This window comes from Salvelinus namaycush, unplaced genomic scaffold (assembly GCF_016432855.1).
Source record: "Salvelinus namaycush isolate Seneca unplaced genomic scaffold, SaNama_1.0 Scaffold698, whole genome shotgun sequence".
Lineage (NCBI taxonomy): Eukaryota > Metazoa > Chordata > Actinopteri > Salmoniformes > Salmonidae > Salvelinus > Salvelinus namaycush.
The window spans coordinates 117,501-132,162 of record NW_024061417.1 but is presented as its reverse complement, the minus strand read 5'-3'; the positions used below and the strand labels follow the sequence as shown (position 1 = coordinate 132,162).

General features: G+C 43.6%; 1 protein-coding gene across 1 annotated transcript; it reads left to right on the top strand.

Annotated features, from left to right (window-relative positions):
- Positions 1–740: 740 nt before the first annotated feature.
- Positions 741–2,604, top strand: LOC120042478 (pancreatic secretory granule membrane major glycoprotein GP2-like; the record flags this gene model as incomplete). The annotated part of the gene is made up of 4 exons (XM_038987310.1): positions 741–986; positions 1,206–1,365; positions 2,360–2,435; positions 2,585–2,604. Coding segments are annotated over 4 exons (502 nt in total), but the record flags the coding sequence as incomplete, so codon positions are not given.
- Between the last annotated feature and the right edge of the window lie 12,058 nt (positions 2,605–14,662).

The window sequence follows — 14,662 nt, the reverse complement described above, 5'->3', positions numbered from 1 at the left end:
TGGTTGTTCCACTGGTTGTTCACCAAATACTCAGCTGGCTACTCAGCTGTGTGTAATATTGTTAAAACTATAATAATAGTAATAATAATAATAATAATAACAAAGCAAAAATAATAATAATAATCATCATTTCTTATCTTGCCTATCTAAAGTGACTTTGGGTGTCTTGAAGAGTGCTTCAAAAAGAATGTGTATTTATTATTATAATTATTATAAATAATGATAATAACAATTCATTTCATTTAGCCTGTAAAGTGCCTTTCTCGCAACCAAGGCACTTTGTTTGTCCATCTCTGACTACATCTCTTATTAACTGATGGGTTCTGACTCCTAAACTTGAAAAATGGAGCACCATAGTCTGGTTTTTACACCAGAAGTTAATGGGTATCTGAAGGAGGAATGTATATGATGGAGGCAATTAAGGTTGCAGTCACTGATAAGGGTGGAGAGATGTGGGTTAGTGAGGAATGGGGTTGAGGTCACATTAAGGGAGAAGGAACAGTTTATTGCCCGCATCACTTAACTTCCTGGCTAGCAATAAACATGTCATGTTTAGAGGGAAGGAGGATGCTCCACCCACATTGGGGTCTATATTTACTATCACTGGTGGAAACATGTCTTATGCTGCTGTAAGACCCAGTGAATAAACTTGGTTTGAGCTTTACTAAGCGTCCGTGAGTTTTGTACTCTGTTTATTTGTAATCTAACAAAACCAAATCTCCTATTTTCCCATTTGACAGGCTGAAGGATGTCCAAGTCGGTAAGGGCTCCAAAGTGGGCTCCAACATGACTCTGTACCACAGCCACAACTTCACAAAGGCTTACCCAGCGGGCCGAGTCACCTTGCCGGTGGGTTCCGTGCTGCACGTGGGTGTGTCCGTAGAGGAGTCCGAGACGGAGCGTTTCGTGGTCGTTCTGGAGGACTGCTATGCCACGCAATCCCCCGACCCTAAAGACATCATGCGATACTACATCATTCAGAACAAGTATGTGTGTCTTGGTTTATACTCAAGGAACACATGGAGGTTTTCCCAGACACAGATTATGTCTGGTCCTGGACTAACAACCTTTACATGGAGCTTCTCCATTGAGATGCTTTTTACTCCAGGACCAGGCTTAATCTGTGTCTGAGAAACCGAACCCTAATTTTTGCGTATTTTTTGTTGCGTTATCTAACCTAAACCCTGACCCTCCCTGTTTCTTAGATGTCCGACTGAATTCCGTCAGGTGAGGGTGGAGGAGAGCGGCTCGTCTCTCAGGGCTCGCTTCTCTGCTCTGCTGTTCCTGTACCAGGGGGACTACCGGGATGTCTTCCTACACTGCAGACTCAGCCTTTGTGACCAGAGGAGCTCCTCCTGCACTCCAGTGAGTCCTGCATCTTTCCCGCTGGCTCATCTGCTCAGTCTATGGTCTCTCTCTGGTCTCACTCAGTCTGTGGTCTCTCTCTGGTCTCACTCAGTCTGTGGTCTCTCTCTGGTCTCACTCAGTCTGTGGTCTCTCTCTGGTCTCACTCAGTCTGTGGTCTCTCTCTGGTCTCACTCAGTCTGTGGTCTCTCTCTGGTCTCACTCAGTCTATGGTCTCTCTCTGGTCTCACTCAGTCTGTGGTCTCTCTCTCTGGTCTCACTCAGTATGTGGTCTCTCTCTGGTCTCACTCAGTTTGTTGTCTCGCTCTGGTCTCACTCAGTCTGTGGTCTCTCTCTGGTGTCACTCAGTCTGTGGTCTCTCTCTGGTCTCTCTCAGTCTGTGGACTCTCTCTGGTCTCACTCAGTTTGTGGTCTCTCTCTGGTCTCACTCAGTTTGTTGTCTCGCTCTGGTCTCACTCAGTCTGTGGTCTCTCTCTGGTGTCACTCAGTCTGTGGTCTCTCTCTGGTCTCACTCATTTTGTGTGTAGTCTCTCCGACTCTCCTGAGGCTTTCTGGACTCGTATCCACAAAGCATCTCAGAGTAGGAGTGCTGATCTAGGATCAGGTCCCAATCTGTCAATATATTCTTATTCACTTGGGATGGGTGACCTAAACGGTGAAATTGATCCTAGATCAGCACTACTACTCTGAGAGGCTTCGTGGATACAGGCCCTGGTCTCTCTGTCTCAGTGTCTGGTCTCTCTGACTCCTTCTCATCTATCTGTCTCAGTGTGCCCCTGTTTCAGTGTCTGGTCTCTCTGTCTCAGTGTCCCCCTGTCTCAGTGTCTGGTCTCTCTGTCTCAGTGTCTCTCTGTCTCCTTCTCGTCTATCTGTTTCAGTGTCTGGTCTCTCTGGCTCTTCGTCTCTCTGTCTCAGTGTCTGGTCTCTCTGACTCCTTCTCGTCTCTCTGTTTCAGTATCTGGTTCCTCTGACTACTTCTCGTCTCTCTCCTCAGGTGTGCGCCAAAAGGAAATACCGCTCTGTCACCCCCTCTGTCCCCCTCGAACCCCTCACCATCGGACCAATCACCTGTGAGTACGACTTCATAAGTTATCAATCAAAACCAATAATTTAATAGATGTCAATCAAACAAATTATGTTGATGTCAGTGATGGACACTCAGGTAACTAAGTAACTAAGTAACTAAATAACTAACAGTGTATTTGTTTTCGACTTTCAGGGTCCCAAAATGAAGTATGAACTTCATGAATCCCTGTCATGATTCCTGTATCCTAAAAAAACAATGAATTCAGTTATCTAAATGATTTATGTGAAGTTCATAAACCTATCTCACCTATACATCATTTATGTCCTAAACCAAGCCATTTCATATTTAATATCTTACATACATCCAGTTATAAATAATGATCTTTTAAGGATATTCTTATATTTCTCGTATGGCTAGAATGACTAGTGAAATATTTCTATTTGAACCAACACAAATTCATTGTTGAACCTTTAACTAAGGCGTGAGGCCAGAAAGTGTATCTGCAGCTATAATATTATTTCATCCTATTGGTCTAAAATGCTTTGTTTGTGCAGTAATTTAATAGTGTTATTAAAGATGATAAATGTCTTATCAATGTATTAATGTACTGTGCATGTAGTGTACTATTACTCTTAAATGCTTTGTATGTGCAGTAATTTAATAGTGTTAATAAAATATAAATGATAAATATATGTATAAATGTATTAATGTATGAATAATGTACTGGCCATGTAGTGAACTATTGCAATAGCTTAGTTCTTTCTCTTTGGGATCAGTCAAGACAATGATGAACCAGTAGGTGTCAGTATTACCATAGAAACACTGGTAGAAGTCTGCATCATCACGACACAACAACAGCAGACTTAGAAAGAGGAAACTCCAATGAAATAAGTAATTCATTAATTAAAAGGAAAATCTCTTTTCCTCATTTTCATTATTGACAGCACAGTGTCTATATGTGAAAACGGCACATTTCTACAAGTTGTAGAAACAAATATAATGTTAAAAAGTTCTACCTGATGACATCATCAGAAGTTACAACGTGTTAACAACATTGGCTGTGTTCCAAAATGTGCACTTGTGTTCTGCATTCTCCTGTTCTTTCACAGGGGATCTACCAAGAACACCTGAGAGAGCAATCTGTTTAGTATGGAAGAATGTAGATCGCTTAAAATCTGTTATATTTGAAATGTTCTTCGACGTGACCTCTAACCTAAACAGGAAACTGCCTCATCACGCAGCCGGCGTTAACAAAGCTAGCATTGATGCTAGGTATCTTTGACCAACTAGCTCTAGCAATTCAGTGAACATCGCAGGTTACATATGTAACCACGATTATGTGAGCTATTGGATCACACCCATATGGTATCCTTCCAGGTGGCAGGATACATTCTGAGTAAGAATTTCAGATTAGTACCGTGTACCGGGTAGTGCTGCGACTGACCACCTTAAATAGCTGCCGCGCACTACTTCCACCTTGTGTCCTTTTCAAGGCGCTGTAGATCACCAACAAAAAGGATTGGAGTAATCCAACAGCTCACTTAAACGTGGTTACATAGGTAACATGTGTCATGTGGCAGTATATTGGATCACTCCAATATGGTATCACAATACCAGATGAATCAGTGAACTAGGTAAGTGCCAGACATAGAGTAAAGTCCCATAGGACTGAGCTCAAGGCAGTCATAGTTGATATGTTCCCCACTCAGGGGATGCCCAACTGGCCGAGGCGCAAATGTCATTGAGGGGAACTTCTCGGAGCAGTGACCACGATGTAGCTACTCCTCTAGTAGAATACACCACTACAGTAGAGGTCAGAGGTCAGAGGCCCACGATGTAGCTACTCCTCTAGTAGAATACACCACTACAGCAGAGGTCAGAGGCCCACGATGTAGCTACTCCTCTAGTAGAATACACCACTACAACAGAGGTCAGAGGTCAGAGGCCCACGATGTAGCTACTCCTCTAGTAGAATGCACCACTACAGCAGAGGTCAGAGGTCAGAGGCCCACGATGTAGCTACTCCTCTAGTAGAATGCACAACTACAGCAGAGGTCAGAGTTCAGAGGCCCACGATGTAGCTACTCTAGTAGAAGGCACCACTAGGAAGGTAGAGGCCGGCTGGCCTGCCGATATGCTATAGTAATAGTGTCCACAATCCAGTGTGAGAGTCTTTGTATCGATAGGCTCTGGCCCAGAACTCTCTCATCATAGCAAACGAATAGCCAAACAGTCTGTCTTATTGCCTGTGTCTGTGTAATGTAAGTGACCAAGGCACACTTCGGGAAACAAACACCCAGCTCACCCGCAGCCGTGGGAGGAGCATGTGCAGACAAATGTAAAGGCTGGTTCACATCTGTCAAACAGGACCTTCAGCAAGAATGAGGGGTTAAGACGGAGTGTGACGCTCCTCTTGTCTGGACCCATTCTGAAAAACATTCAGTGCTCACTGAAAAGGCATGCAGTTCACTCACCCTCTTAGTGGAGGTATTAGCCAACAGGAATGCCACCTTCATGGATAGGTGCTCCAAAGTCATCGACTCTAGGGGCTCGAGGGTGGCTTAGCAATCGCTGACAGCACCACGTTAACCATCCAGTTTGGCATCGTGCCATTGCTGGACACAGACATCGAGCTCCCTTCATAATTTGGAGAGCAATGGGCAGCCACAAATGGGTCCCTGTTGGCCTTCCTCATGACATGCCTAGATAGCGTCTAAATACACTCTCAATGTGGAGGCCGCTTGGCCTGCATCAAGCAGTGATGGTGGAAGAAACCATGGCGCTCCACAACGTGTTCACCACATTGTCCTGAAGGCCTAGACTGGTCCACTAACGCCTTCAGAGGCCAAGCCTGAAGCTGGAGGCGGTGCGGGTCCGGATGCCACAGTGTCCCCCTAGCCTGAAGAGGAGGTCGGGCCTCAGGGGCAGGAAATGCTGTCCTACCAGGTAGGGCTGGAACTGGTGAAGAGCCAGGTGAACCACCCTGAGATCCAGGTAGGGCTGGAACTGGTGAAGAGCCAGGTGAACCACCCTGAGATCCAGGTAGGGCTGGAACTGGTGAAGAGCCAGATGAACCACCCTGAGATCCAGGTAGGGCTGGAACTGGTGAAGAGCCAGTTGAACCACCCTGAGATCCAGGTAGGGCTGGAACTGGTGAAGAGCCAGGTGAACCACCCTGAGATCCAGGTAGGGCTGGAACTGGTGAAGAGCCAGGTGAACCACCCTGAGATCCAGGTAGGGATGGAACTGGTGAAGAGCCAGGTGAACCACCCTGAGATCCAGGTAGGGCTGGAACTGGTGAAGAGCCAGGTGAACCACCCTGAGATCCAGGTAGGGCTGGAACTGGTGAAGAGCCAGGTGAACCACCCTGAGATCCAGCAAATTGCCAGCCGAGATGCTGCAGTAACAGTGTCCAACATGCAATATGAGAGTCCGGTCGGATGGTCACTAGCCCAGAACTCTCTTCAGCTTCAGGCAGTAACAGGACAATGTGAGAGTCCGGTCGGATGGTCACTGGCCCAGAACTCTCTTCAGCTTCAGGCAGTAACAGGACAATGTGAGAGTCCGGTCGGATGGTCACTGGCCCAGAACTCTCTTCAGTTTCAGGCAGTAACAGGACAATGTGAGAGTCCGGTCGGATGGTCACTGGCCCAGAACTCTCTTCAGGCTAGGGGGACCTCCAGCTTCAGGCAGTAACAGTGCAAGGTGAGAGTCCGGTCGGATGGTCACTGGCCCAGAACTCTCTCACCAAAGTTAACGGAAACTCATAAAGCTTTCATATTGCCTGCATCTGTGAAAAGTGTCCATTGCCCTAGTCGTGCAAAACACACCTGTGGGAAGCTCCAGTTCACCCGCAACAGCGAGAGGGGAGTGTGTGGACAACTGTAATGGCCGGTTAACTTCTGTCATACAGATTCCTTGGCCAGAATGAGGGGTTGACACTCTATCACGGCTGTTGAAAGGAGAGGACCAAGGTGCAGCGTCGTTAGCGTGCATTTTCTTTATTAAATAAAAATGACGCCCAACAAAACAATTAAAACTACAAAAAACAAACTGTGAAGCTCAAAGGCTATGTGCCCTAAACAAAGACAACTTCCCACAATGGCAGGTGGAGAAAGGGCTCCCTAAGTAGCCAATCAGAGACAACGATAGACAGGGCTGCCTAAGTATGGTTCCCAATCAGAGACAACGATAGACAGGGCTGCCTAAGTATGGTTCTCAATCAGAGACAACGATAGACAGGGCTCCCTAAGTATGGTTCCCAATCAGAGACAACGATAGACAGGGCTCCCTAAGTATGGTTCCCAATCAGAGACAACGATAGACAGGGCTCCCTAAGTATGGTTCTCAATCAGAGACAACGATAGACAGGGCTACCTAAGTATGGTTCCCAATCAGAGACAACGATAGAAAGGGCTCCCTAAGTATGGTTCCCAATCAGAGACAACGATAGACAGGGCTACCTAAGTATGGTTCTCAATCAGAGACAACGATAGACAGGGCTACCTAAGTATGGTTCTCAATCAGAGACAACGATAGACAGGGCTCCCTAAGTATGGTTCCCAATCAGACACAACGATAGACAGGGCTACCTAAGTATGGTTCCCAATCAGAGACAACGATAGACAGGGCTCCCTAAGTATGGTTCCCAATCAGAGACAACGATAGAAAGGGCTACCTAAGTATGGTTCTCAATCAGAGACAACGATAGACAGGGCTCCCTAAGTATGGTTCCCAATCAGAGACAACGATAGAAAGGGCTACCTAAGTATGGTTCCCAATCAGAGACAACGATAGAAAGGGCTACCTAAGTATGGTTCCCAATCAGAGACAACGATAGAAAGGGCTACCTAAGTATGGTTCCCAATCAGAGACAACGATAGAAAGGGCTACCTAAGTATGGTTCCCAATCAGAGACAACGATAGACAGGGCTCCCTAAGTATGGTTCTCAATCAGAGACAATGATAGACAGGGCTCCCTAAGTATGGTTCTCAATCAGAGACAACGATAGACAGGGCTCCCTAAGTATGGTTCCCAATCAGAGACAACAATAGACAGGGCTACCTAAGTATGGTTCCCAATCAGAGACAACGATAGAAAGGGCTACCTAAGTATGGTTCCCAATCAGAGACAACAATAGACAGGGCTACCTAAGTATGGTTCCCAATCAGAGACAACGATAGAAAGGGCTACCTAAGTATGGTTCCCAATCAGAGACAACAATAGACAGGGCTACCTAAGTATGGTTCCCAATCAGAGACAACAATAGACAGGGCTACCTAAGTATGGTTCCCAATCAGAGACAACGATAGACAGGGCTACCTAAGTATGGTTCCCAATCAGAGACAACGATAGACAGGGCTACCTAAGTATGGTTCCCAATCAGAGACAACGATAGACAGGGCTCCCTAAGTATGGTTCCCAATCAGAGACAACAATAGACAGGGCTACCTAAGTATGGTTCCCAATCAGAGACAACAATAGACAGGGCTACCTAAGTATGGTTCCCAATCAGAGACAACAATAGACAGGGCTACCTAAGTATGGTTCCCAATCAGAGACAACAATAGACAGGGCTACCTAAGTATGGTTCCCAATCAGAGACAACGATAGACAGCTGTCTCTGATTGAGAACCATACCAGCAGCTATTTAAAACCTCTTTTGGCAAGGCGTGCCGCTAGCGACCCACCTCGACAACATCCGGTGAAATTGCAGAGCGCCAAATTCAAATGACAGAAAAAGTAATAATAAACATTCATGAAAATACAAGTGTTATACATCTGTTAAAATATTAACTTCTTGTTAATCCAGCCGCTTTGTCAGACTTCAAAAAGGCTTTACGGCGAAAGCATACCATGCGATTATCTGAGGACAGAGCCCCGCTTACAAAAGCATACAAACATTTCATATGCATATCCTAGCTTCTGGGACTGAGTAACAGGCAGTTTACTTTGGACACGTTTGTCATCCAAACTTCAAAATACTGCCCCCTAGTCCAAATAAGTTTTTAATAAGTTTCCAAATAAGCACTACCCAGTACACAGGACTAATCTGAAATTTTTACTCGGAATCTATCCTGCCGATTGGATGGATACCATATTGGAGAGATCCAATATAGTGCTACATTACATGACTACATGACTCCTGACAACGTAGTGAAACTCTTCTCCCAGTAAAATTGAACAGTGCTTCTACACCTGCATTGCTTGCTGTTTGGGGTTTTAGGCTGGGTTTCTGTACAGCACTTCGAGATATTAGCTGATGTACGAAGGGCTATATAAAATAAACTTGATTTGATTTGATTTGAATCCTGGGGCAACATTATGGGTGAGATTTTCAAGCCGCAAGATATTTTCAAGGTGCTAAACATTTCTTAGCTTTTCTCAAAGATGCTTTGAGTGACTATTCATGCAATGTCATGACTTTGACTTTTATTTTACTGCCGCAGAAACAGGAAGTGACTATGGCACAATTTTAGTTGTGCAATAGAGCGCGGATCTGTGCGACACAATACCTATTTTACACCACGAAAATGGTGCCCTAAATTTGCATAATAATGCAACTCACTTGAGATTTGCTGGATGAATGTCATTAACCCCTGACCTCTAGACGGGCTCCTTCTCCAGAAAAATGTTACTACTTTAAAGCTAATTTCCTGCAATTTATTTCTGACACTTTATTCAGATAGTAATGAAACAGAGAAACAGGCAAATGGAGAGGAACAGTGGGAAGGTTTGGTCCCTGTTCTCAGGTGCAAAAGTTATGTAACATGTTCCGGGAGTGTTACAACTACAACAAGGCTCTGAACAGGAAACACTAATATTAATGGTTGATGGGAGTGGGGGAGTGTTACCATAACAACAAGACTCTGAACAGGAAACACTAATATTAATGGTTGATGGGAGTAGGGGAGTGTTACAACTACAACAAGGCTCTGAACAGGAAATACTAATATTAATGGTTGATGGGAGTGGGGGAGTGTTACCATAACAACAAGGCTCTGAACAGGAAATACTAATATTAATGGTTGATGGGAGTGGGGGAGTGTTACCATAACAATAAGGCTCTGAACAGGAACACTAGCTAACGGTTGATGACAGTGGGGGAGTGTTACCATAACAACAAGACTCTGAACAGGAAACACTAATATTAATGGTTGATTGCAGTGGGGGAGTGTTGCCATAACAACAAGAGCCTGTACGGGAAACACTAATATTAATGGTTGATGGTTAATGGTTATGTTTAAAAGGTTGAAATAAGGCAGCAAAACAATATTACAATACATGAAAAAGAAAACAGCATCAACAGTTTTAAGAAATTGCTATGTTTTACAGAACACCAACTCATAAATAACTAGAGCACACAACTAATATTTCACAACTTTCATGATTCAATATGTACTTTATTTTGTTACCGTAACAATAAGACTCTAAACAACCAGAAAAAATGTAAATAAACTATAATTTTTCATACGGAAAGAAGTATGTTCAATTGAAAAGTAAAATTAGCAAGTGCACGTCCTCTCCTCGCACGCCCGCAGACTGATTTTCAACTGTGACTCTTTGTACCAAAACTCCAAATTCTTCCTCGTTTTTGAAGAAAAGCCTGAAACCTTGAACAAAGACTGTTGACATCTAGTGGAAGCTATTGGAATTGCAATCTGGGAGCTGGAATTGCATAGGACCCATAGCTTTCCATTATAAGAGCCTGGGACCTAAAAAAAAAATAACTGGTTGGTTTTTGTTTGGATTTCCTCCTACCATATCAATTGTGTTATAGGATCATAAATTATTTTAACATTTCTACAAACTTCAAAGTGTTTCCTATCCAATGCTACCAATTATATGCATATCCTTGCTTCTGGGCATGAGTAACAGGCAGTTTAATTTGGGCACGTCAGTCAGGCGGAAATTCAGAAAACTAGACCCTAGCCCTAAGAAGGGGGGAGTGTTACCATAACAACAAGGCTATGAACAGGAAACACTAATATTTAGAGAGAGAGAGAGAGAGAGAGAGAGAGAGAGAGAGAGAGAGAGAGAGAAGAGGTCAGCGCATATAGTTAAAATATGTCTCTTGTGATTGGTCGCCAGTGTGTGTATGTATCTTGTGATTGGTTGCCATTGACTCAGGTGTCTCTGGGTTTGCTGATTGTGGAGTAGATGGGAGGAGCCTCAGAGGAGCTGTGTGGATGATTGACAGTAGAGTAGGCGGGGCTTTGACCAAAGTTCACAGTAGCATAGTCACATGATGAAGTGCCCACTTTAGCAATGGAAGCCGTGGCTTCATTGGGGCAGCTGCCCTCTTTAGTAATGGTGTCAGTGGCTTCGTTGGGGAATCTGGGGATCTTGTGGAAGTTGACGCTGGAGTAGTGGAGAGAGTCAGAGTGGCTTGTGGGTAAGTTGACGGTGGCATAGATGGTGGAGGTCGCAGCGTCTGAGTCTGACTGTAGGGGGCGCTCCTTTATCTCTTCATAGTCACCATCACCATGACAACCCTGGAAAGGAAGAAGAGGAGGAAGAGGAGTAGGGAGAGGGAGAGGAGGAGGAGGAGGCAGAGTAGGGAGAGGGAGAGGAGGAGGAGGAGGAGGAGGAGATGTAGGAGAGAGATACAAGGAGAGAGAGATAGACAGAGAGCGAGAGAGAGAGAGAGAGGCAGAGGGGAGTAGAGGAAGAGGAGACAATAGTATGACTAATAAAACACAACTCATTGACATCTTTCAATCCAAAAATAATAATTATAATACAGACACTGACCCCTTCATTGATTCCTGTGTCTGGACTCACTCTGTGTGTTGAAGAGACATATCCTGTGGAACACAACACACACACATCACTCAGAGAGAGAGAGAGAGAGAGAGGAAGAGAGAGAAGAGCGTTTCACATCCCCAGAACCAGGCAGGTGTCAGACACTCCTCAGGGACTATTCATTCTCTTCTTCTCAACCAGGGCGCAATGATGATGTGGATATTATGCAAATTAATTTATCTGAAATAAAACTGAGATATTTGAAAAAGGGGAACATACTCTAGTTTTATAGACCTGTGTGTGTGTGTGTGTGTGTGTGTGTGTGTGTGTGTGTGTGTGTGTGTGTGTGTGTGTGTGTGTGTGTGTGTGTGTGTGTGTGTGTGTGTGTGTGTGTGTGTGTGTGTGTGTGTGTGTGTTTCTCACCTGTGGCCTTGTTGTATTTCCATCTGTAGACTATGATCAGGCTGATCACCAGCAGTAACACTACCAGACTAACAGACACCATGACGACCACTGAGGTACCTGGAACACACACACACACACACACACACACACACACACACACACACACACACACACACACACACACACACACACACACACACACACACACACACACACACACACACACACACACACACAAACTGTTACGTAACAGATTAGACAAACCTACTGTTACACTATACTTGCTAAGTCTAGGGGTCGTGGCCTTGCATACTGTTCTGCAACTTGACTAGGTGTTCTGTAAACTGACGAGGTGTTCTGTAACCTGACTAGGTGTTCTGTAACCTGACTAGGTGTTCTGTAACCTGACTAGGTGTTCTGTAACCTGACTAGGTGTTCTGTAACCTGACGAGGTGTTCTGTAACCTGACTAGGTGTTCTGTAACCTGACTAGGTGTTCTGTAACCTGACTAGGTGTTCTGTAACTGTTAGGAATTTTGTTAATAATAATTAAAACAATTTCTAGATTTAGATAAAACTATAACTAATTGAACTCTGCACGCCTAGTGAAAAGAGATCTGTGCTGTGGGTTATAAAATAAGCAGAAAGGGTCGTTAAACTATGGTTGAACTGACCCAACTTAGCCCTGAGATGTTTAGATTAAGTAGTGAGTAACTTTTTAGGTCTTCCATTATCTTGAGTTGTCTGCTAAAGTGGTAATAAATTATAGTGAGCCTTCAGGAGAATAGATTATATTGTGTGTCATGTGTGTGCGCTGGGAAGTTGGAATGAACTTTTGAACCTGTTTTCTATTAGTCAGGACGAGGAGATTTATTCTGTAACCTATGACGTCATATCTTGTATATAAACCTGTTGTTTATGGTCAAATGGTAGCGTGCTCCGAGAATAAATACTATTATCTCATTTTAATACGACTGTATCCTGTCTATTTTATGTTAATAAGTATCTTACACATTCTTATAAATAGACAGATTGATTTAAATTAATGAGTACATTAGAGGAATTATTTAATTCCCTCAACAGTAACTTTACAAGGTGGTCTTTAACCTGACAAGGTGTTCTGTAATTTTACAAGGTGTTCTGTAACCTGACAAGGTGTTCTGTAATTTTACAAGGTGGTCTTTAACCAGACAAGGTGTTCTGTAACCTGACTAGGTGTTCTGTAACCTGACGAGGTGTTCTGTAACCTGACAAGGTGTTCTGTAACTTCACAATGTGTTCTGTAACCTGACAAGGTGTTCTGTAACCTGACGAGGTGTTCTGTAACCTGACAAGGTGTTCTGTAACTTCACAATGTGTTCTGTAACCTGACAAGGTGTTCTGTAACTTCACAATGTGTTCTGTAACCTGACAAGGTGTTCTGTAACTACACAAGGTGTTCTGTAACTGTACAAGGTGTTCTGTAACCTGACTAGGTGTTCTGTAACTTTACTAGGTGTTCTGTAACCTGACTAGGTGTTCTGTAACTTTACAAGGTGTTCTGTAACCTGACATGGTGTTCTGTACCTTTACAAGGTGGTCTGTAACCTGACAAGGTGTTCTGTAACTTTGCAAGGTTGTCTGTAACCTGACAAGGTGTTCGTAACTTTACAAGGTGTTCTGTAACTTTACAAGGTGACACTGCATACAGACATGTCTATCACTAACCTACCCTCATATCATAACACTAACCTACCCTCATATCATAACACTAACCTACCCCTCATATCATAACACTACATACAGACATGTCTACCACTAACCTACCCTCATATCATAACACTAACCTACCCTCATATCATAACACTAACCTACCCTCATATCATAACACTACATACAAACATGTCTAACACTAACCTACCCTCATATCATAACACTACATACAGACATGTCTACCACTAAACTACCCTCATATCATAACACTAACCTACCCTCATATCATAACACTACATACAGACATGTCTAACACTAACCTACCCTCAAATCATAACACTAACCTACCCTCATATCATAACACTACATACAGTCACGTCTACCACTAACCTACCCTCATATCATAACACTACATACAGACATGTCTACCACTAACCTACCCTCATATCATAACACTACATACAGACATGTCTACCACTAACCTACCCTCAAATCATAACACTAACCTACCCTCATATCATAACACTACATACAGTCACGTCTACCACTAACCTACCCTCATATCATAACACTAACCTTCCCTCATATCATAACACTAACCTACCCTCATATCATAACACTAACCTACCCTCATATCATAACAGTAACCTACCCTCATATCATAACACTACATACAGACATGTCTAACACTAACAAAAATGAGACTTGTACATTCAAATTTGTAAATGTCGATTTACCAAATCCGTTGAGTAATGGTGATGATGATGGTGATGATGGTGATGATGGTGATGATGATGGTGATGGTGATGATGATGGTGATGATGGTGATGATGATGGTGATGATGATGATGATGATGATGGTGATGGTGATGGTGATGGTGATGGTGATGGTGATGGTGATGATGATGATTGTGAGATGAAGGTGGTTGTGGCTGGAAGTGCTGCAGTTGTTGATTTTGTGATGATGGTGGTTGGTGCCACTGAAAACAATGGAAACAAGTGGGAAAATGTTTAAGCAAGGTGAGGAGAGGGAGAGAGAGAGTGATGGAGATGAAGCGAGAGAGAGATGGAAGAAGAGAGTCACAGGGCGAGAGAGAGAAAGAGAGTAGTAGAGAAAGAGAGACAGAGAGAAATGGAGAGAGAAATAAATAGAGAAAGAGAGATATAGGGAAAGAGAGTAATAGAGAGAGAGAGAGAAAGAGAGAGAGAGAGAGAGTAATAGAGAGAGAGAGGTAATAGAGAGTAATAGAGAGATAGAGATTGATAGAGAGAATGCACTGAAAGAAAAAGCCCGCAGAGCATTGTATGTAATAAAAATGAAATTATTAATATCAACATTCCAATTAGAATTTGGACCAAAATATTTGATACTATAATCTTACCAATAGCTCTTTACGGAAGTGAGGTTTGGGGACCACTCAATATCCT